The following is a 23,447-nucleotide window of genomic DNA, read 5'->3' on the forward strand; positions in this document are numbered from 1 at the left end:
TATTCTATCACTTAATGAACATAGGAGATATCCACAAATGGCTGTAATACTTCAAAATCTTGATTTGACTATTTTGGCCTATTAGGTGTTCTGATTGTCAGCATTTTCCTTAGAAGAATCTCTTCTATTCATTAATCTTTAAATTATTCATATTCCCTCAGAAGCTTCCCTTCCAGGACTTTAGTTAAGTCATAGGAGGAGTCAAAAGCAAGATAATTTTGAATTCTGCTCTCATCTGTCTGGGGTTTTTGTCTTCTTAGCCTGTGCTTTTACCGAAATGAGCTGTGCTGACCCTGGATATCTGCCATTTGGTAAAATGGGAAGAAAAAAATCAATTTCCCGTAAAAGAGTAGCAAGAAGGTTAATTAAAATTTGCTTTGAGATTCTTACACATAATATGTTATTTACTTTTTGTTTCTTATGCTTTCCATAATATTATCATTCTGTCTTCAGGCTTAATTAGACTTTTTACCTCTTTTAATTACTGCTTTGATCTGGTTTTTAGCAAGACTTCCTGAAGATAGAGCTCAACAATGTTATTGGAAAGATTCCAGTTGATCTCAGTCAATTTCAAGCTTTGCAGGAACCTCTAGATGCTGAATAAAATGTAGTAATCCATTCATGGATTTTTAAAGCAAGATACTTCAAGTGTTTATAATGCCTATATATATGTGTTGTTTAGGTGATGACCTGAAAAAATCATGTCTGAGGTCCAGGGAACGGTCGAGTTTTCTGTGGAGCTACACAAATTCCATAATGTGGACCTCTTCCAGAGAGGGTGAGTTGATGTTTCCATTAATTTGCAGCTGCTTACAGAGAAGTAGATTACAGAAAAGAGTTAACCTTCAAAACAAGTTATTTTCTGCCAAATGCAGTTATATTTCATGCAATCTCCGGGGCAGGGAAGGGTGTCATTGGGTTTTCATTGCTGTCAAGGAAGATCAATGTACATTACTTTCACTATAAAGTCAGAGTGACTGGCAGGTTTTTGTAATATGATGTTGTAATGCTGCAAATTATTTTAAGCATATGTTCAGTTATAAGAACAATAGCTGCAGAGTAATAAATCTAATGACTATATTCATTTAATGAAGTTTAGCTGAATTCCACCATTTCAGAAGGGAACATGAATACTCATGTTCACCTAAAGCTCTAGTTCTGGTGGCCACATTGTTTTTTTTCATGTCCCTGTAAGTTAGAAGAACATGTGCAACTTCTGGTTTATCAAAAATTTTGCCCCCATTCTTTTGCACCTCTCTTCCCAACAGCTTTTATAACAGCCCAGTGGCTATGGAGAATTCTAACCAAGTGTGAGTTCTTACTCTCTTTGCACACTGGACCCCACTATTGTTTTTCAGTGTGGAAAAGATAAGATGCTGAAACACTTTTTGAGGAGACCAGAAGACCAAGATGGGTCAAATGAATGTACTTCATGTACAATTGTGGGTGTAGTGGAATATTATTTTCCTTCACCTATGAGGATGGATGTGTACACCACACTAGCTATTCTCTTTCAAGCCTTACCTTGACACAGGGGTGGTTCACAGTTGAGCTGAGGTGGTCCATCTTGAGCACCATTTCAAGTACAAAACCCATGGATTTGTTTCAGATATTGGGATGGATTAGGTAGAGCTGCTTCCATCTGTATGCAGGCGCTTGGTTGTTTTCACTGTGATGAACTAAGTGAAAAAGATGCTGTGAACTTGAAGGAAACATGTATCTGTTTTACTTTAACAGCTAACATCTATCATTCTGTTAATATGTCCAAGCGAATATCCACTAAATTTATGTCAGAAAACATTCTGACCATACCAATACTTGTGTTAAATAGGAAAAAAATCCTCTGTTCTTGAGGTGTTTGATTTATTTGAGTTATAGAAGTCTCTTGTGTATTCTGGTCCTTACAACCTTAGAAGACAGTTCTAGCTATAGATTTTTTTTTTCTTGGCTTGTGATGATCAATGTAATGTCTTTGATCTTCCCCACATCTGAAAATTCACAGCCATCTGTGCATTCACTGATTTTTTTGGACTTAGAGGGCCAGTAATCATCCCACTTCTCATGTTACTGTGTGACAAGCTGCCTTTTTTTTGTTGTATTGGCCAGATTTTGCATTCGATAATTTCTCTAAAATGGTTTCTTTGGCTTTGATGGTCAGATCAAATCTCTGGTGTGTAGGCAAACCTAGACTAACAGAGATAATATATTCTGCTGTCAAACTAATGAGTTCCTAATTACCCTTGCATTTTCCCCACAGGTGCTTACCTTGCTTTACTGATTAATATTCCAAACACATGGTACTATAGGTTATACTGCATTAATTTGTTTACAGTATTTTTTTCTTTCTCTGTATCCTGCATAGTATTACATTTGCTTTTCTTCTATAGTTTTAACCTTTGCAATTTCAAGAAAACCATTTATTGTATCTCATATTTGCTGATCAGTATCATCTGGCTGGCTTCATCCAGTCAGCAGCCCCTATCACTGCAGCACGAAAGTGTGAAAAAAAGCAAAGTATGAACTCACACAATTTCATTTTAACTTGGGCATGCTTTTTCTTTTTTTCCCTTATTGCCATTGTTAATATTCACTGATCTGAGATATTTTGGCTTGAAATATAGTTTCCCCAAATGAGAGGGTGGTAGAAGTAATGATGATGGGAATTTTCTATTTAACAAGTGTTTGTCTACTTTGAGTGCCTTTTCAATTGAGCCAATATCATTCTGTCCTGCAAAAGGACAGAAAGGTGATTTATGAAAGGCTGTCTATCAGGATAAACAGCAGAGTTGAAATGAATCTTAATTTCTTTGGGAACTCAACATGCTGTGTGTTTTTAAGAAGAAAAGCAAGAATAACAATGAAGAGTATTAATATTAATTTCTGTTGCCTACTTTTCCTCTTAACACTTTGGTACAAAATCAAAATAATAATTAAAAAAACCACAATCAAAAACCTAATCATCTCCACAGATACATAGCAGTCCTGCTACTGTATGCCTAATTGGCATAAGGTTGCAATTCCTGGGTTGGAACTATGTAACTGTGCAGAAATAAGGACAGTATTTTCCAAAATACTTAGTCTTGGGAAACAGTCATTCTACAGCCATTACTTTTAGGGAGAGCATGGCTGGGTCAACAGTGAGCCCTTTGGGGAAGAGCATTCCGTGCAAATACAGGAATGAATAAATCAACAAGTTTTAGCAAGAGAATCTACCCTTCTGGAGCTGTCAGGCAATAGTTAATAGTCAAAATTGATTAAGGACATGATCTACTGGCCATAAGCCACAGAGACAAAGTGCTTTTAAGTGTTAGACCTTCAATAATGGTCCTGTTCTATTTTTGATTGCACTGGAACCTATTTTGAATTCTGTCTGCACACAGACAGTTGCCACCTCTCCCTCCCCACAAGAAATGGAAACTCTTTGTTCTATCTGAATTACACCCTGTGATGTTTCAATCATGTTACTTAACTTGTATGAATGCTTGATATTGAAAAAAGACTACAATATCAATCAGGGTTTTTTTGGTAAATACTTGTTATGGTTATATGTTTGTGGCATACGTAATAGGAACAGTCATTAGTAAATTATGTGTTGCAGGAAGTTTACTTCGGTCAGTTAATGAATTTATATCTTCTGAAGCACAAGCATAACAGTGTCAGTATTTATAGACATCAAAGTTTAAATGCTGTAGGTGTTTCTATATGGGAAGAAAGAACCTTTTATTTGGTCAAACCAAAGGATTTGCAATGTTGTTTGATGCTAGAGTTCTAAAGGTTGAGCAATAAGTAATGCAATTTCTGGAAGAAAAAAAAACAAAAAACAAAAAACAAAAAACACATTTTTAAGTTTTCCATCCTTAATTCTCTCTGTCATGTGCTACTTAATAACTGGTGACAGATATTTTCTCTAGCGAAATTAGTTAACTGATTCTGATTTTCCTTAATAGAGTAGGAAATAAAATTATCCTTGACTGCCAGAGATCAATTAATTGATTTGTCTAGTTCTGTCAGAAGCTATCCTGCACCTTTTTTGTTAAAGCTTTTCAAAAGCTATTTGATGGAGAAAAAAAAAAACAAAAAAACAACAACCCCACAACTATTGCGTTTGCACAGTAACTTACTTTTGGAGTCTGTGAAGGAACAGAGGGCACAAGGAAGGTGAAACAGTGACTTGATAATGCTGAGATTCTGGCAATTATATGTTATAAAATGAGGATCAAGGTAAGTCGTTAGTTACCAATCACAGAACTGAATCAACTACTTAACAGTCTTTTCACTCCTCAAACTCCAGCCTGCAATTTGTAAGTGTCTAAAATTTACACTGGTGGTTTATATGTGCAAGGGGTGGTGGTGTTTTAAAACCCTACAAAATGAAGTCCACATTCTCCTAAAATTAATGCAACATTGCCCTGGGGAAAAGTACAGTGGTGTCAGAGTTTCCAAAACCCTACCAGTATCAGACCAAGTATCAATAGCATTCAGAGCTGCTGAAAACATATTCTGACTTAACAGACAAAGCCTTTATGTGGTAAAACATCCCCATTGTATACCAGATGGAAAACACTATTTCAGTGTACTTAATCATAAAATCATCCCCTTCAGAGACAAAATGCAGCAGCTCCTTTCCTCAGCAAACTGGGTTTTGGCAATCAACCATTGCCTTTCTTGTCAGGATGGACACCTCGAAAATACATACCATATTCAGAGCTTCAGACCTTATTTCCCAGAGTCTTTGAGGTACAGTGTCAAGATAAGAAAAAAAAAAATAGTCCAGGACAGAGTCAAATCTTATTACTTTGTTCATAACAATATGAATTTATCCAAATTTCCCACCTGTAGTGAAATACAAACCAATTTTGGACTGTAAATCTGTGTGATTTGAAAATACTTATGTAATTCATTTATGGTACATGGATTCTCTTTAACGGAGATGAAGTAAAAAAAAAAAAAAGAAAAAAGAAAAAGAAGAGGGCTAACAGGCATGTCAACATGATGCATTTCTGAAATAATAAGTACTGTACCTCAGAACAGATGTATTAAGAGAACTGACCTTTTTCTTTGTATTATTTTTATTTTTAATGTTAGTCTCGAACAGACATCCATTTTAAGGCAGCATCAGATATACTCTGAAAAAGAAAGAAAAATATGCTCAGGAGTAATAAGGCAATAACTGTCTACATGCAGTGACAGTCGAGAGTGTGCTGCACTGAACTGACAGGATTTAAACCAGTGTAGCACAAACCTGTACTGATGGAAGTAGCTGAGAAGCTGGTGTTCAGTAAGCCAAATATCTATGTCCCAAAGTGTAGCAAATATAAAACTTCAGTAGAATTATGTATGATGAGTTGTTTTCATGACAGTTGGTGAAGTCGATGCAGTTAGTTAGTGTAGCCATCTTTAACTTTCAGACACTCTGTGGCTACTGAAGAGCGGTGGGATCTCCAGCATCAGTGGGAGGGGGAAAAGACTGAAATTAGATAGAGAGAAGCCTATGATATGAGACTGATCTACAAGCTAAGAGCAGCATCTCAACAAAGTCCTTCAACCAATGATAAAAATAGTCAGTGGAAAGATACCCCTGTATCTGGAAATTATCTTCTTCTGTCAAATAAGTAATACTGACTTGACTTGCCCTACACACATTAACTAGTTGTTCTGTGTCACTTCTTTTACAGAGAACCAAGCTAAAGGACAGCTCCAACACATCTAGTAGGTTGGCTAACCAGGGCAATAGTACGGAATTAGTATGATCTTGATTCAGAAATAAGGGACCTGGATCTCAGGAACCTGAGATAATGATTCACATGCTATATATGTGGCAGACAACCTTAGTGAGTCCTTTCTGAAAGGCAGCCACTGTGCGGTGATGAAAACTGTGCCTTGCCTATCAGAGCTCCTTTTTGTGTGACCTACTGTGGTCACTTCCCTTAATGTCTTTCTGCCACTTTTGTGTAATAATTCTTGATTGTATAATTAACCAGATGGTGTAAAATCAAGTGACAACATTATGCAGAGAATATGCATATCCATCTGTTGCACACACAAGTGTGCTACACTACAATGGTCCAGTGAGTAGCAGAGAAAGGAGAGGTGAACTTCAGTAAGACACAAATTAGTAGTTAGATGACAGCTTCCTGTAGGATATGGCTCACTATTTGATGAAGGGTACATATATATATTTATCTCCATAACTGGTCCCTAAGCTGCTTGCTGATAATAACCATAACAGAAATGACTGATATTCTTACTATCTCTGTTTGCACAGGAGATATGCTCTTGCTCTGAAGTCTTAACGCCAATTGTTCTGAGCTTCAGTAATGTCATCATAAGGGAATTAATACATAACACTGCACATTATCTTCTCAGCTCCACAGGCTGCTGTGAACATCTTGGACACATTTCAGACTAGATATGATGAAGAAAACTTTTACATTGAGAGTGGTAAAATACTGGCACAGGTTGCCCAGAGAGGTGGTAGATGCCCCGTCCCTGGAGTTGTTCAAGGACACACTGGATGGGGCTCTGAGGAACCTGATCTGGTTGAAGATGTCCCTGACTATTGAAGTGGGGGTTGAACTAGATGATCTTTAAAGATCCCTTCCAACACAAACTATTCTATGATTCCATGACACCACATCTTATGGGAAACTGGTGTAGAAAGCAAAGAATAACTACCTTTTGCTTTCAGAGTGCTTTGCAGCCTGTGATGAGAATCCAAGCAAGGATTCAATCCAATCTCAGGGTTGAACATGGTGATTAGTTTTTGGGTTTTGTTTTTGTGTGTGATTTTGGGGTTTTTTTTGTTTTGTTTTGTGGTTTGGTGTTGGTTTTTTTTTTAATTGTTTGTTTGTTTGTTTGGGGTTTGTTTATTTATTTTTTTTTTTTTAGCAAAGTAGAACTATTTTTTGGAAATGGAAAATGCACATGCATGAAGGATCATGCCTTCTCTGGCACCTCACGGGGACAGTGCAGCAAACCTTTACAGGACAGGGGATCATCTCCAAGGCCTGGGCATCTTAGAAGTTATTTGACATTTCTGATAACTGTGCAAAATTGCGTGTCTGTGTGCAAAAAGTATAGAGTTAAAAAAGGAAACGCTCTACTGCTCAAATTTCTACCCAAGGTGAGAGAATAAATGCAAAATTATTTGATGGACATTGGTCTTCATGGAAGCATTACTGACAATTGCTCAGGTATTAGTGATGAGTATCATATAAGAATCTCATACTAAATGGGATTAGGAAAAAAAAAAAAAGAAAAGAAAAAGCTTTCCCATGTGTTTATAGACATGCCTGTTACTAAAGAAAGCTATAAAATTTTGGATATTTAGACAAAGCCAGTACCATAGCACAGTGGACACTTCGTAGTGATCTTGTCAGTGATGGGTTTTGATGGCTGAAAAAATAAGTATCTACATCTCAGAAACTACAGAGATTTCACGGTTCATCCAGCCTCAGTTTTCAAGACTGATAAACACTCAGGAAATCAGTTAAAACATCGCAGTATTTTATGTTAATCAGACTTCTATAGTCTTCTTTAAAACCACTGATGTTAATGGGAGTTGCTCCATCAGCCTGTTGGACTGTGTCTTCTCTGATTTAGAGACTGACAAGCAATACATGTCTGTAACTCATGTCTCCAAGGAAGTGTCTTTGTGGTACGTAATATTAAGCAAGGATATTTCTAGTAAAATTTCTCTGCCAGCATTTGTAGCTGAGCCTTTGGCTATGTCTGTGCTTTCAATGCAGGTCTTACTCCTTTCCTGCAGTCAGGCAATTAGACAAGAAACTCTTCTGTTATTTAAAATTAACATTTTAATGTTCATAATTGCTATGAAACCCATGGAAGGCTGTATCCCAAAGATTCAAAACCAACTTCAGATTTATTAGTTTTTTGTTTTGTTTTGTTTTTAAATATATTAACTCAAGGTTCCATTCACTTGTTAAATTAATTCTTGTTGGTAATCAGACATTTACATTGCTGCTTTGATGACTTTCGAAGTGAATTATGTCAGAAAGCAGCTTCAATTTCAGTTAATGTGATTTACATTTATACAGAGCTACATTTAAATGTTGACCACAGTTCCTAATTCATAGATTTGCCGATGGATGAATGTCTACAGCTGGGAATCACTCATTGCTCTGTGTATATGTGTGTGTGTGTGTATAGGGGATGGGAGTCTAAGCTGTCACAAGTGTGAAAGGATGTATATGTATGTGTTGCCATATTTTATTACTTAAGAACAAGTGAAGTGACACATTTTTAAAGCACACAACTTCACTAGAACAAGCCAGAAACATGACACCAGCACAGACTGTGTCAATGCAATTATTCTAAAGAAGAGAGAGTGCCAGAAGTTACTGAATGAGCAGCTCTGGTAATAAAATAACTATGAGAATTTTTGAAAAAAACAATTGTGTTCCCTGTGTGCAATTTTTAGGGAATGGGAAATTATTCTCTAAGTTTTTATGCGAGGGTGATTGTGGTGCTTTGCAGCTCTTTTGGCACTTTTCCACTCTAAAGCACTTTGCAAGCAGCAACTAATTGAGACAGATGAAGTTATCTGTGTTCAGAATGTGTTATCACATTGTTACACATTGTTCATATCCCTAGAGGAAGCACGACATAATCATCATCAGCAAATCTTGTCTTTAAATATAGGACAAGCTGTTGGGAGAACAGCTAGGCTTGGTCTCTTCCTACAGTTCCTGGATGCAAGGGAAAAAACCCAAAATCTTATGAGGATAGTCAAACTCTGGAAGTTGTTGTCCGGAGAAGCTGGGGAATCTCCATCCTTGGAAATTTTCAAGACCTGACTAGAATTTGGTCCAAATTCAATAATTGGTCCTGTTTTGAGCAGTCATGGGGGTGGAGACTTCCCAAGCTCCCTTCCAGCATGAATGATCCCCTGACTCTGGGATGAGGGGACCATAGCCTTCCTCAGCATTGAAACAATCCTGTGCAGCTCCCTTCTGCATCATTTAGGTTCAGCCCGTGAAGCAGACACTATGTTTTAGTGATTTATCATAAGCACCATGGTCTCCAGTAATTCATCTGGCTGTTTAGCTTACAGCACAAAATAGGTTTATTTGATTAACATTAAAAAGTGATTCTTAGCTGAGAAATGAAGTTTACAAATAAAATTAAGTTCTGTTTCTCATTCATATGCAATGCTCCACACCTTAAGTCTTTATATTATTGTATCCGGTTCCTCAACAAATGAATCACATCCTGCAGGACCCTAGTTTTCAATGCTGCACTTAATGTCACCTGATTCTAAGAATTTATGGTGCTTGTGTCATCCATTATCCATTATATCATTAAGTACAATTATTCAGACTAAAAAAGTTAAGACTCAAGTGCATCAATGATCACAGCTTTCTCAAGAAGACCCATGAATGAAAATCAACCACTTATTGTATAAACTCTATTGATTCAAGTAGAAATTCAAATCAAAGACATGGTTTTAGCCCATTAAATGAAAAGTTTTGCTTTGCTGAACTTAAAACTTAATTAACTTTCTTAAGGGTGATCAAAGCCACTCTGTGATACTCCAGAGGATAATACTTTAAATTTAAGATCTCTGCTTGTAGAAATATTTCTATTTTATGAATTGGATTAATAAAAAATGGGCAAAGCACTGCCCAATTATACACCAAGAGCTTTGAAGAAAACTGTATGATGGTCAATTTTTAATGTTATAGATGACAGAATGAGCTGTCTTCCAAGTTAATGACTGATGAGCATTAAGAGTTGGCTAAATCCCAAAAGTTTCATTTTAGTTTCTTCTACTCTTTTAAACTATATTTTTTTTTTACTGGAGATTTAAATCCAACTTAACACCTTGCATTTTTTTTCCTAAGAAAGTGGATCCCATCTGTTTGCATGACATCCCTCTTGGCTAGTGTCGTCCATAAGATATATTTTAATGTTTGTCTTCCAAGAGCAAGTAGAATGCCTTCTCTGTCTGTATCTTTGTCTCTTGACTTCTGAATATTCCTTGTGTGTACAAAGCTTTCCACCTGGGTAGCCAGAGTATCTATACCAAACTGTGAGCTGAATAAGTACCACCACCTTTTACCTTTGGATCAGAAATCACCTTACAACCTTCACTTGTCCTTCAAAGTGTCTTTTTTACATCCTAGTTGTTTATATTCTACAGATGAGAAAAAGCTGAGACAACTATAATGAGCCTAGATGAGAAAGAAAGCTGGAAAGTGAAGCTATTGATTCACTAGATTATACTTAAACATTTTGTTTTCCCCTGACTAAACAGAAGCCAATTTGCTGAAGGTTGTGCAATGTGTACTTTTAAATATCTTTTTTTTCTTAATAAGTAGTTATCATTCTAGTGCTCATGACCAAAACAAATCAGCTGCCATCCCATATGTGAAAGGTAGCTGAAATAAAGTGAGCACACTCTTTCTCGACGTATGACTCAGACAGTTCTTGTTGTGCTACATGGGCACCAAATGGGAGCAGAACAAGTGGTGAATCTGGCCCATATGGGTTGAGAAGTGATAAGACGACATTTGGAGTTCTCATAAGCTCGCAAATTAATGTAACATTTCTGGGCTTTCCACCATATGTTTGTTTTAAATAACCATGTTGTCCAGAATTTTCGTTCAGATATTATACATTCCTGGTTTCAACTCTGCATTAATGATTGCTGGGAAGTTTGTGTAAAAAGGAAGAAAAAAACCAGACCAGTAATTTCTCTCACTGTTATGTCCCTAATGTAGTGCTCCATGTCCATCATTTTCAGAGATGAAATACTGCCTAGTGGCTAGGACATATGGTTTAGCTTTATTTTCCTGACTTATATTTGAAGAAATCCTCTCTTGGCAATACTGTTCACACTCTTCTGCACAGTTTTGTAAAGTGCATTTTAATGTAATTGTTCCAAACTCAAATAGTATAATAGTTATTATTTGTTGGAGTGCGTAATGAGTTTGGGAAAAGACTTGAGGTGGACTTAAAAGGCCTTTTGGTCTATCGGCTATTACCTACAAATATGGGAGTAGTAATAATATCTCAGAAGATTGTTCTTAAAAGGGTACAATCACAGTTGCTCAGATGATGTGATAGCAGAAAACATCACTGTGCATGGGAAAAGTTTGTTCCAGTGTGGCTCTGACTTTTGTTTTGCAGATACTTTTGTATTCAGCTTGAAACATCCCAAAGTCTAATTTTCAGAATGGAAAACTGTACCCTCTCTCTGGATAGATCCTTTTAACATAGCTTATGTGGGGAACTCAAAATCATTACTCTTTTTGACACTTCATCCTTTAGAGTTGCCTTGAGATAATAACTGTTTGTGTAACTAGGTAGTTTAATTCTATGGATGCAATCAAACTATATGGTGTTTATACTGCAGACAAGGTGCACTTGAGATGCAATGGAAAAAGTAGTTGGCCTTTGTCCTTGCATTAATGGAGTTCAGTATATTGTGTGTCTGGATGGGAAGATTTTTTTATCACTTTAATTACTTAATGTGCTTGCTGCAGCAATAGCACATTAACAAATGCAGATCAATTTCTCGCATCAATTCATGCCCACTTCATTACTTCAGAACATTCATTCATTTATGGGGATAACATCTGCCAAGAAAAGGTATTACAAATAAAATGCAGCTGAAAAATGAACTGGTTTTTAGTAATCTCTTTTCCCATTTGGCCACACATGATAAGTCTTAATGATGTCCTGCAACAAATGAAAAGTCGGTTTATAATGCAGCTCTTTGGAGTTATGTCTGTAACCAGCCAACATCTAAAATGCTGAGGAAGCTGCCGATTTGTAATATATTTTGTGATTTTTTAATGACCAATTTAGTGTTTTTTCTTTGGATTAGATATTGTCAGGACTCACACATCCTCCTCACAAGATAAAATTTCTCTAGCACTGGGAGGGAACTAAATTGATGTAATAGACATACTAGAGCTTAAGGAAAGTGACTGGATGTGAAGTTTTGCCCAGGGACGTGACTGAATCACCATCCCTAGAGCTATTTAAAAGATGCACAGGTGAGGTTCTTTTGGACATGGTTTTGTGACAGTGTTAGGTTAATGACTGAACTTGATGATCTTCAGGTTCTCTTCCAACTTAAATGATTCTATAATTCCCAGATAAACCCTGGCTTGTTCAACCACCGAGTAAAGAAAGAAGGCTAAATTCCTTAACAGAAAACATACTGGACTCAGGTTCTTACTTTTGGCAAAGAGCACAATACTTAAGCATTCAGATTTTAGGAAATAATTTAATTTCAGTCAGTAGGCCAAGTTACCAGTTTGGGATGGATATCTGTGCTCCCCTACCCTGTGGAGTTATTAAAAGGCTAAATACATCAGCGGCTTTTAGAGAATAAAACAGTAGGATAGATTTCAGAGAATAAAGTGGAAATAAGTTCTCTGAGCACTGAAAACTTGCCCCTGTTATCAGCTCCCAATGCTTCCCTCCTTGAAAGCAATGCTGGGTTATTCTTGACCTGTTGCAGTGCTTCTTGGTCTCCGGAAGTTAGTTGGTCAATGCTATTTGTTACCTGCAAAAAACACTGTGTTTTTAGGATGGTCCAATGCAAAGATCAACCAAGCGTCAGGTGATGTCCTATATTACAAAGGGTTCTCTGCTAGCCAAACCAGCAAGGTACTGAATACACTGAATTCATGTACTGATAGATTAATTCAGGCACTAGAAAAGACTAATAAGAGTAGGGAAATGGTTAAAGGGAGCCAGTGAGGTTTTTAATCTCTAAGGTAGGTGGCCTATTTGTTGGTTGGAGAGAGGAAGGATAAACAAGTTCATTAATGTCTATTCGTACTCTTGTGGTGCTCCTGATGTGATGAGAATATTATTAAGATTATGCTGTTGCCAGAATCATTGTCTAAATTAAATTAACATTTATTCCATTGTAATGAAGGACCAGGTTTACAGATTGAGGTATCATCCGAGATTGTTTTTAGACTTGCCTCTGATAGAAGGTTTGAGGAGTCTGTCTCACTTCAGAGTATCTCATATGTTTGACTAAAGAATTTACATATCTGCCATTAGTATCTTAAATGCCGACATGAAGATCCAGATTCACAGAGAGGTTTGAGTCTGATGGTGTTTGATGTTATCAGAACAAATGTTTAGGTGCTTTACTTTCCAGACTAGGATTCATAAATTCAGTTTAGACACATATATCTTATATACAGTGAATGGACAGAACAAGTCAGGAGAATCATTGCATTCTGACATAGGATGAAGGGCTAGAGAAATAGGAATGTGTAACTCCATCACAGTGAATTCACTTGTGTCAGTGGAGTCTTCAGTTTTCATTCTCGCTTCTGCTAATATCTAATATACAATGCTGATTTGAAATCCAATTAATATTTTTATTCGATAAAAACAGGAACAGCCTCAGCAGGAAAGAAAACAATACCATATGGTTAAGCACAGAAAAGATGAAGATGCAGATGATCTCAGACATGGGAGGGAACTGGACCTAGTTATCATTTGACTTAGGTTACAAAAAAAAAATGCAGAAAAGCATAGCAACACTTTTTCTTCTGAAAGAGTGTGCACAGACCTTGACTGAGCAGATGGGATACTGAGCTTCGCAAAGTGTTCAATGCTGTTTCCCACAGCCTCCACCTAGATAAACTGGCAAGCTATAGGCTGGATGGGTGATCTGCAAAATGGGCTCATAGATCACACTCAAAGGGTGGTGATCAGTGTTTTTTGCTCAGGCTGGCAGTCTTTGACAAGTGGGATGCCCCAGGGATTCATATTGGGCCCCACACTGTTCAATGTCTCCATAAATGACCTGGATGATCAGATTGACAGCATCCTCACCAAGTTTGCAAATGACACCAATTTGGATGGTGAGATGCGTATGTCAGAAGGGAGATGCATCCAACAGAAAGATCTGGATAGGCTGGAACAGTGGGGAAGTAACAATTATATGAAGTTTAATGAAGACAAGAACAAAGTCCTGCACCTGGGATGAACTAACCAAAGATCCCAGTATTGGCTGGGACCTGTGTGGCTGGGGAGCAGCCTTGCTGAAAGTGATCTGGTAGACAACTAGATGAGCACAAGTCAGCAGTGTATCTCTGCAACAACGAAGGCAAATTGGATCTTGGGCTGCATTTGCTGGGGCGTGGCTAGCAGGGACAGAGATGAGATTGACACACTCTACTCAGCTCCTGTTAGGCCACATTTGCAGTATAGTGCCCAGTTCTGGTTCCCACAATTAAAGAGAGTCATGGACAGAATAGAGAAGGTACAAATGAGGGCCATGAACTTGATCAAAGCAGGTCTAGAGAACCTGACCTATGAGGAATGACTGAAGGAGTTAGGATTTTTCTCCCTGGGGAACAGTAGGCTAAGGGAAAACTTCATCATAGTATTCTAGTACTTAAAGGGTTGCTATAAAGAGGACAGAGGAGCCACATGGAAGAGGCAAGAGATAATGGGTACAATTTACACCTGAAGAGTTTTCATCCTTGTATAAGAATTAAGTTTTACAGTGAGAACAACCATTCACTGGAACAACCTCTGCAAGAAAATGGTAGAAACCCCGTCGTTAAAGGTTTTCAAGATGAGATTCGAAAAGCTCCTAGATAATTTAATCTAGGCTCCCTTTCCCATGAAAGGCTGAACAAGATGACCTTTTCATGTCCCTGGACTATTCTATGATTCTATGACTCTGCAGAATATCTGATTTGATCAGATATCTGATTTGTGGATCCTGAAGGAAGATAAAAGAGAGTTTCACTTCCAGCTGTTTCAGAAATACTGTAAAGCTAAGTGGCTACCAACTCTTGTGTTTTCCGGGATTTAGTAGCAGCCCAGGTGGGCACATCATTTGTCTCTATGGCTGTGTTGTTCAGTGCTGCCCTGGTTCTGTCTTCTGTGAAAAATTTGTCCTGGCAGAAAAATTCCAAAACGTGAGGTTTTTGTATATTCTTAGATGATTAATTTTAGGATTAACACAAAAATGAGGTCATAGCTTTAGCCGAGGATACAGACTCATGAAACAGTTGGGATTGAAAAGACTTTTCACCACTCTGTACAGATTTTCAATCAGGAAGAGAGGACTCATATTGACAAAAACATTCTGAAGAGAGATTGTAATGCAGTTGTTAGTACTGAATCCATTCCACAGAAAATGGGATTTCCATCTCTGGAGCTGTCAGGGTTGTGCCAGCACTGAGTGTACTTTTAGAAGAGACTATTCTTCCTTCTACATCCTTTCAGTGCTGACAACATTTCAATGGGAAAAATAGGTAAATTTGGGTAAGACTCCACATTTAACAATTAGTTTTATTTGTGTGGAGTGAGTGGGTGGAAACAGAGATGGCTCATTTCCTGAGAAAAAGTAGGAAAGAAAATCTGATATGGAAAGTTAAAATGAGGAAAATAAGGCCAAAAGGAGGAGGAGGATTTTCTTGGGATGCAATGATTTGGTCATCCCTAGTCCTGGTGTGGGAAAAATATGAATACATCTGTGTCTAAAAGTCTGGAGTTTCTTCTTCTACTCATTGAAATGGCCAGTTTCTCAATTTATCTCTTGAATCAGCGTTTGGGGGAAACTTTCCTGCCGGAGCTGCAGCCGTGGAGAGCCCAGGCAGGAGCAGGTTGTCCCTGAAGGACTGCAGCCCAGGGAAGGTCCCCGCTGGAGCAGGGAGATGTGTGAGGAGAGAGGAGCAGTCGAGAGGGGCTGGGATGGACTGACCACAACCCCGGTCACACCTCTGCACCCCTCAGGAGAGGAGTCAGGAGGGAAGGGGTGAAGGTTGGACTGGGGCAAAGTTGGGGGAAAGATACACACTGTTCTTCTTTCTTGCTCCTCCTTTCACTCAGGCTAAGCCAAGGGTCTAGGAAAAGGCTGAGGAGTAGGTGTCATTTTAATGTTTGTCTTTATTTCTTACTACTCAAATCTGGTTTAATTGGCAAAAAAATAAATTAATTTTCCTGAACTTGAGTGTTTTGCCTGTGATGATAATTGGTAAGTGATCAACATGTCTTAATCTCAACCCATGAGGTTTTTCATCCTATTTTCTTCCCCTGTCCTGTTGATGAGGAAGAGTGAGTAAGCAGCTGGGTTAGAGTTTGGTCCTTAGTCATGGCTGTGGTTAAGCCACACAACTTTTCCAATTACAAAAAATATTTTTATTTATATACAAGTGAAAAATATTTCATTTTGAAACCAAAAAGTTTCCTACTATGCCACAAAGAATCAGATATGAACAGGAACATTTTGATCTTGAACTCCATTGTTACAGAAGCTGGAAGTAAACTGACTCAGAGAAGAATACAAGGTGGATTAGCATAAAGCTCTTCTTAATTATTTGAAATGTACTCTTAAAGAATGGAAAATAATTACTCTTCTGTTGCATTCTGAAATTACAAAAACAAACAAACAAACAAACAAACATAAATCTCAAGTGTAAACTTTGAAACTAAACTGCAAGCCTATTTCAGAACATTTCATTTTTGTAATGTTTCCTGAGAACCTACACACATCCACAAACACAAACTCAGACACTTTCTCAGTCAATTGCTATTTCAAGAGCCTTTCTGACCTAGGTCTACCACAGGCTCCTGATAGGGTGTTGAAGTGCCCCAGAAAAAAAAGGTAAGAGTCTGTGGCACAAGAGCTACCAGTAGGCACAATGTGGTTGTTCACAGCATCTGTTACCATTCCCACTATCAGCATTTCCTTCCCACATTTTTGGCAGTAAGAGGAACATCTTGGGCATCCCAAGGAACCTTCCCCTCACTTTGGAATCTGTTGGAGGTGGCAAGAGGAAGGCTTTCATCAGTCATACACAAACATTGAACAAGGTGACAGGTCTGTCTCGCAGCTTCCTCTACGATGCCCATGTCTTCTGTGTCAAGGCACAACAGCAGGTTAGTCAAACAGAACTGCGTCACTGCAATCCAGACTCCACAGTCATGCATCATGAGCTTCTAAAGTTCTCACTACAGATTTATCCTTAGGCTCTCTAACTTTTGATGAAGGCAGTTCTAAAACTAATAGGGAAAGAGGAGGATAATCCATGTCCTTCTTGCTGTACAGTAAGTAGTGTAGCCCTTTTTCTAGCTAGAAGGTGTGGTGAATCTACTGAAAGTAAACTTCTCACCTATAAGGAACTTGTTGCTTGCAGACACAAGGAAGCATGACAAAGGGAGTTATGCATTCAATTAGAGGAAATCGTTCAATTCTAAAGGTAGGGCTGCCCCCTTTTTTGGTTTTTCATTCTGACAGAAAAATCCTGTTTTGATAACAAATGCTGTCTAGTTCCACAGACCTGAGAGGTACCTGGTGTGATTCATTCTCACCCTAGCAAACAGTATGCAAGGTTTCTCAGCATCTTATGGAGGTGCCCACCATGTCCCAGGATCAAGCATAGGTAGATATTTTTTGAATCCAAGATTTAGAGCTGGAAGCTCTCAACAGCTGAGTGCTCTGGGGGCAATGTGTAGAAGATATAAACAACTTTTGGCAAATGAACAGTGTTCTTAATGGGAGAGCTCCCATATTTCATCGCATTCCTGAATCAGAGCCTACACTTGCCACTTGGTGCATGTGAGGCAAGGTTTTCATTTGGATCCAGGTAAGCCACAGTCTTGATCACTTTTATACTTCTAGCTTTGTGTAACTTTTCATTAGACCACCACTTCTCTGCAGAAGTTGGCAGCTCTGCAGGCCATAAAAACTCCAGCCCTTGGATCCCTGCAGCTGTCTGACAATTTCACCAATGAGCAGCCTCTACATCTCCTTTTATGCTCACCTCAGGGGCTCTTGCCCTTTTATGCTTACCAAGGTAGCAGTGCTGCCTTTTATTTGGTCCCATGTCCATACTATTAAAGCAATTTGCCCTTTACATCCCTTTCAGACAGCATAGTAAAGTAAGGGTGAAGAGCAGTAGGCAGTAGAATAGTGAACAGCAGAGTAAAATGAAAGAAGCATACTTTATTGTTGGAAGACAGAGACAAGGAAAGGAAAGGGCAGAAAAATTAGGACCCTAATGAGGATATAAGTACTTATATCCTTGTCTGAAAGGCAATGAGAAACCTTCAAAACATGGCTTACTATGGTATCATGGTCAAGTACTAACCTTTTTCGATCTGCTCTTAAATTATAAGAAGAGCCAGAAATTGAGATTTTTTGCTTTTCTAACTGAAGCACCTGAAAAATCCTACAGTGTGATAATCTCAGAGAGTTAAGTAACCCTTAACTATTCCAGGTGCAAATAAGAGGCACTCCACAGAAATCATACAATAGATAGAAAAGGAGCTGAACATTCTTTTTCTTTCTTAATTCCAACTTTTATATTACCTCTTTTTTACTAGAAAAAGACAAATAGGGCATCTCATGAGAGTTCTAAAGTGTTTCTGTAATGTTTATAGACTGAGACTGATAAACAGGTTGGGAGAAGTGGCTATTTACACTAAATTTTATTAAGTTTTGGATCCCACTCCTGGAAATAGGAGACAACAGAAGATAATAGCCATGAAAGGGCTATTCAGAGGCTGCTGCTTTAAAATGTGTAAAATACTTTCATATTCTGATTTTCAGAACTTCTCAGAAGATTGAAAGCCGAAGTGGCCATGAAAGAGAGATACAAACTGATTGGGAGCAAAATGGGTATGTTTAACCCAGCAGACTCCACAGTCATGTATCATCAGTTTCTACAGTTCTCATCACAGATTTATCCTCAGGCTCTCTAACTTTTGATGAAGGCAGGTATAAAATTAATAGGTGTACCAGCAGGTGGATCCTCAAGAATCAAGGTTCAAGAAGGCTGAAGCGTCTGTCAATAGCACACAGAACACTTCCCAAGAGCAATGCAGAACGGCATAAAACTGAGCCCAGTGATGGCAGACCAGTACTAGAGCAAAGAGAACTTTGAAACAGGCACCCATCATAAATCCCTAGAACTCATCATTTCTGCCTGGGTCCAGCAGGTACTTATCATAAAATGACAATTTATCTCAGAAGTGCAAAGACACTGTTTCAGTGGTTTCTGCTGAAATTAAGTTTTATTTCTTCTTGTTGCATATTTTATGGGCAGAGAGCATATTCTTTGCATTCAGATGTTTAATTTATCTGAAATATTTTATTTTACACTAGCTTAACATAGGCTGCATAAGTCTCATGCATTATCTTGGAAGTTGCAGGTTATAAATGCATCACACTTTGTGTCCTTGACTACCTGGACAAGTTGTTCTTCTGAAAAAAAATCTAAACTAACAGAACCCCTATATACCATTTGATTTAGAAAACCTTTGATTCAAATGTGTCTCTACTATAATAAGAAAATTATTATTTTTGTAATTTATTCAAAATAAATTTAAAGTTTCTAGTTTCTTTGAAGACAGTCACTAAGGGAATGGAAGCAGGAACATAAAGGTTTTCATTAAAAAAAAAAAAAAACAAAACACACACACAACAAAGAATTACAACAACAACAAAGCAACAATAAAACAAAACAGAAAAAAAAAAAACAAAACACTAACCAAACAAACAACCCCCGCCCCCACACTTTTTAGGAGCTACATTTTCCTTGAGAAGAAACAGTGGGAAAACTTTGAGCCATTCCCTAAGATGTCTCAGGTGGATCTGAGAGAAGAATTTCATCGTGTTCTCTTTTGGAGCCTGGTTCCCAAAACTCATTACAACTTGATTTTCTCTTGTTAAAGAGAATAGGGTTGCAATGGTTCAGCTCTTCTCAAAATTAAGTTCGTAATTCAGAGGAACAGCCTTATTTATGAGAGTAACTCCTATGAGATGTAAACAGAGATTAAGACATGACTGTGACATACATGGTACAAATAGAGAAATAAAACACACAAAAGGAAGCATTCCGTATTCTAAAACAGTAAAGATCTCTGTACAAAATCAGAAAAAAACACTCAAACAACAGCTAGAAAATGTGAACACTTTTCAGTGTTTCATGAGTCAAATGTGTAGAAAAAACTGTACAGGTTTTGTACAAACAGAACATTAGTTTGACAAGCTTCACATATCCTGTAGAGTGCTGAAAGACAATAAAAATAAAGTGATAAACCACAAAACTGTAAAAGAAATAATGCAATCCCTTGGATCCTGTTATGAATACTTATTAGGACTGGAAGTGGAATTTTTAGCAATGGAGAAATTAGAGCTTTAGTGTCAGGTGGGAAAGAACCATTTGAGCTTTCCTTTTCAAATGAAAAAAAGAAGATGTAGAACATGAATAACAACTTCATACTAATCAGAACTTAGATAAGTAATTACTATAGACTGTAAATCTAAACAAGTAAATTCCAGTTCTTGATAAACAGATTGAAAACCAGTGGCAGTTGATGGATAAGTAAGCTATAGAAAGGAAAAATTAATGGGATAAAATAAATCGAAGAACTGGAAGAACAGTTAAAACAGAGAAAAATCAAAGACTTCTGGAATGTCCAAAGAACGTGAGGTATAATTTTTACAAGCAGAAATAACATAGAAGATGGATGATTAAGATATGTTTTTATTAGAAAAGGAGCAAAATCATCAAGAATTTACAGCTTGTGACAGAGAAATAGAGAAACTGGTGGCACAGATTCAAGAACAGAGGTACTGAAGTCTTAAAGATTGGAAACTGGTTGGAACAACAACTACAAAAAATGAATAAAGTTGAAATAGAATTAAAACAAAATGAAGAAGAATTATGATAGTACGATAACCTGATTCAGATGTCTGCTCTACAGTTTAAATCAGATGATATAAGGCATGGCATAGTTACAGAAGGCAGTTTTGATCAAGTGCTGAAGGAACAATTAAAGGCAGAACAGGAAGCACTTGTAAAAGAAGAGAGAGAGATTACAGCCTTATTAGACTAACTAGCAGACTGTGAAGATAATTTGATCAGTAAAAATTAAGAGATATCACAGGTAAACTTCCAGTTAGAGATGCAAGAAAACCATAGGACTTCCAGCATCACTCAGCTTCAGTGAGTGTGTACCTGAAGGTAGATCTCTGTGTTGTGGGTTGACCTGGGCTAGCTGCCAGATCCCACCTAGCTGCTCTCTCACTCCTTCTGAACAGGATAGGGGGATAAAATAAGACAAGAAAGCTCTTGGGTCAAGGTAAAGACAGGGAGATCACTTTCCAGTTTCTACCACAGGCAAAACAGACTTGATTTGAATGAATTAATTTATTGATAAAAGTAGAATGGGATGCTGAGGAACAAAAGCTAAAACACTTTCCCTATATCAGCTCCCTTTTCTGAGGCTCAGTCAGCCACAGGACAAAAAAGGTCTGTTAATTTTTCCAGAGAGAGAAAGAGCTGCAACTCCTGAGTTTAAACTTTCTTTATGACAAGTGAAGTCACATCTTGCATAGAGATCTGAGGTCCCTTGTTATGCTGTTTTCATGAAGAAATCTGTCTTTTTCCTTGACTGTAAGGAAAAAGTTGACTTCAAAAACAGTGTGCTGCCTCAGCTCCCCAGCAGTGGTAACTCAACAGAGAAGTTTTGCTGACATGGGCTGCTGGAGGGCAACTCCAGCTCTGGTCTGAAGAGCAGCAGAATCTCCTGGCTGACTGATCAGGCTCAAGCATAAATCTGGTTTGTTTGCAGTATTTGTTAGCTTAAGGATTGTTTATTAAAATGTAGTTTAACTTGGGGTGAAATTTTAGGCCCTGGAGCTGGGCAAGTATAATTCAAATCAGGTGCGAGCTGTGTGATTTTGAACTTGTCCGTCTCCTATGGTAGCATTATTGAGCCAGTCTTTTTGAGTTCCATGCTGCAGAAATGATCAGGGAGGAGCAACCTGATCTGTCAGGGCTCCTGGTGGGACTGATCTGGTTTGGTAGTGTGACACATCAACAAATTGCCTTTCTCAAACTAGTCATCCGTTCTTAACCTAGGCTCTACAAGGCCAATACCAGTCAGTGGCAGGAGAATTAAAAGTAGGCAGCAGCTTGTAGGACTAGATGAGAGCTGAGATGTTCTGTCATTGATCTGAGAGGAGGATGCAATGGGGGAGTTGGAGTCTAAACTGTCGGTAACACGACTGGTACTAGCCTGCTCCCTTGATGTGTCTCTCTGCTGTTTTTACTGTAAATGCTTTGGGGTTAGGCACTGCCCTGTGGTGTGGCTAGATCACTAGAGATGGCACAATGAGTTAGTTATCTGAAGGAGAAATTATTTATTCTCCTAAAAGTAACTGTGTATTTAAGTGTAATATAATAATGTTTAAAACAAAAACAAACCATTAAAAAACCCAACCCTCTGTAACCTGCTTGGTCATTAAGTGGGCACTTAACATCTGAGAGTGATCTTGGTGCTCCTGAGAGGAGATCTGACCACCACAGTGCCAAGAGACTGAAACGTGACAATGGTAGGCAAGGGGACATAGTATCATCCAACACATCTTCTAGTGGAGTCAGGCACCGGAGGAGGCTTTTCATGTCAGGACCCTAGGTGAGTCAGTAAAAGTCATTAGGGATTAATGTGTGCCCAGGTACAGGAAAACAAAGCTAATATTCAAATTATCTATTTAATTTTAAATATTAATAATTCACAAATGAGCAGAGAAGGTGGTTATGGCAAATTTGTTCCAACTAGGGTGACCCACAGAGGCTGTCTTGCAGGACAGAATGGACTTGGACTGCCTGCATAAATAACATTGGTCTTGAAAATAGGAAGGATCCATATCCAGAAGGGTCCATGTCCTATAAATCTTTGGGAAATTTACCAAACTTCCCCTGAAAGTAAGTTGTCTTTTTTATTTCTGCTTCTGTTAGGAGGTTGTTTCACTGTCTTGCTCCTTTGCCAACTACAACTTTCTATTTCCAAATTGCATTTATTCATGAACAGTTTATATGTGTTTTTTCGTGTGCCAATATTGTACTTTCTTGTACCCCACTCTTCTTCTTCCTTCCTGATGTTTTTCTTCCCAGTGTATTTATAGCTTGAGAGGGGATTTGATTGCTCTGTGTTTTGCTGAGTTAAGTGTGCCAAGCTCCTTTAGTTCAGCTTGCTGTTTCCTGATATTCCCTTCACAGCACCTGTTCCACATTAACTGGCAATTTTCCATGGTCTCCCTACTTTACTGAAGTCCAAATAAGCTTTTCTGCACCAACTTTTTTCTTAAAAAAAAAATGAAACAACAACAACAAAACCAAACCACAAAAACATGCACAAAAAAAGACTCCAAACCTGCACAAACCAGCTGTTTACCCAAACAGAGGAACTACCTAGCCTAATTCTAATAAGCCAGACCTAGCCTAATTGTTATAAAACAGGAACTGTATTGCAATTTCTCATTTATTTCATAATTATTATTTCATTCAAAATCTACTGTGAAGTTCTATGTACTTCTGGGGCCACACTCAGGACCCATAATGCTGTCCATTTCAGATGCTTTGTAAAATAACTGTTTAGATTCTGCTCATCACCAGCCCTTCTGTACCTTTATCAATTTC

The 23,447-nt window shown here is 38.0% G+C and overlaps 1 protein-coding gene across 1 annotated transcript in view; it reads left to right on the top strand.

Annotated features, from left to right (window-relative positions):
* Window positions 1-701: 701 nt before the first annotated feature.
* The window catches only part of FAM135B (family with sequence similarity 135 member B), a gene marked incomplete at both ends in the record, with an annotated part of 141,581 nt that continues 118,835 nt past the window's right edge, over window positions 702-23,447 (top strand). Inside the window, one exon of the mRNA XM_080339210.1 lies at window positions 702-778. Within this exon, the coding sequence (XP_080195336.1) occupies window positions 702-778 (77 nt within the window). The remainder of the gene's footprint in view (window positions 779-23,447) is intronic.

The sequence above is a fragment of the Nesoenas mayeri genome, assembly GCF_963082525.1.
Source record: "Nesoenas mayeri genome assembly, chromosome: 2".
In the NCBI taxonomy this organism is placed as follows: Eukaryota; Metazoa; Chordata; class Aves; order Columbiformes; family Columbidae; genus Nesoenas; species Nesoenas mayeri.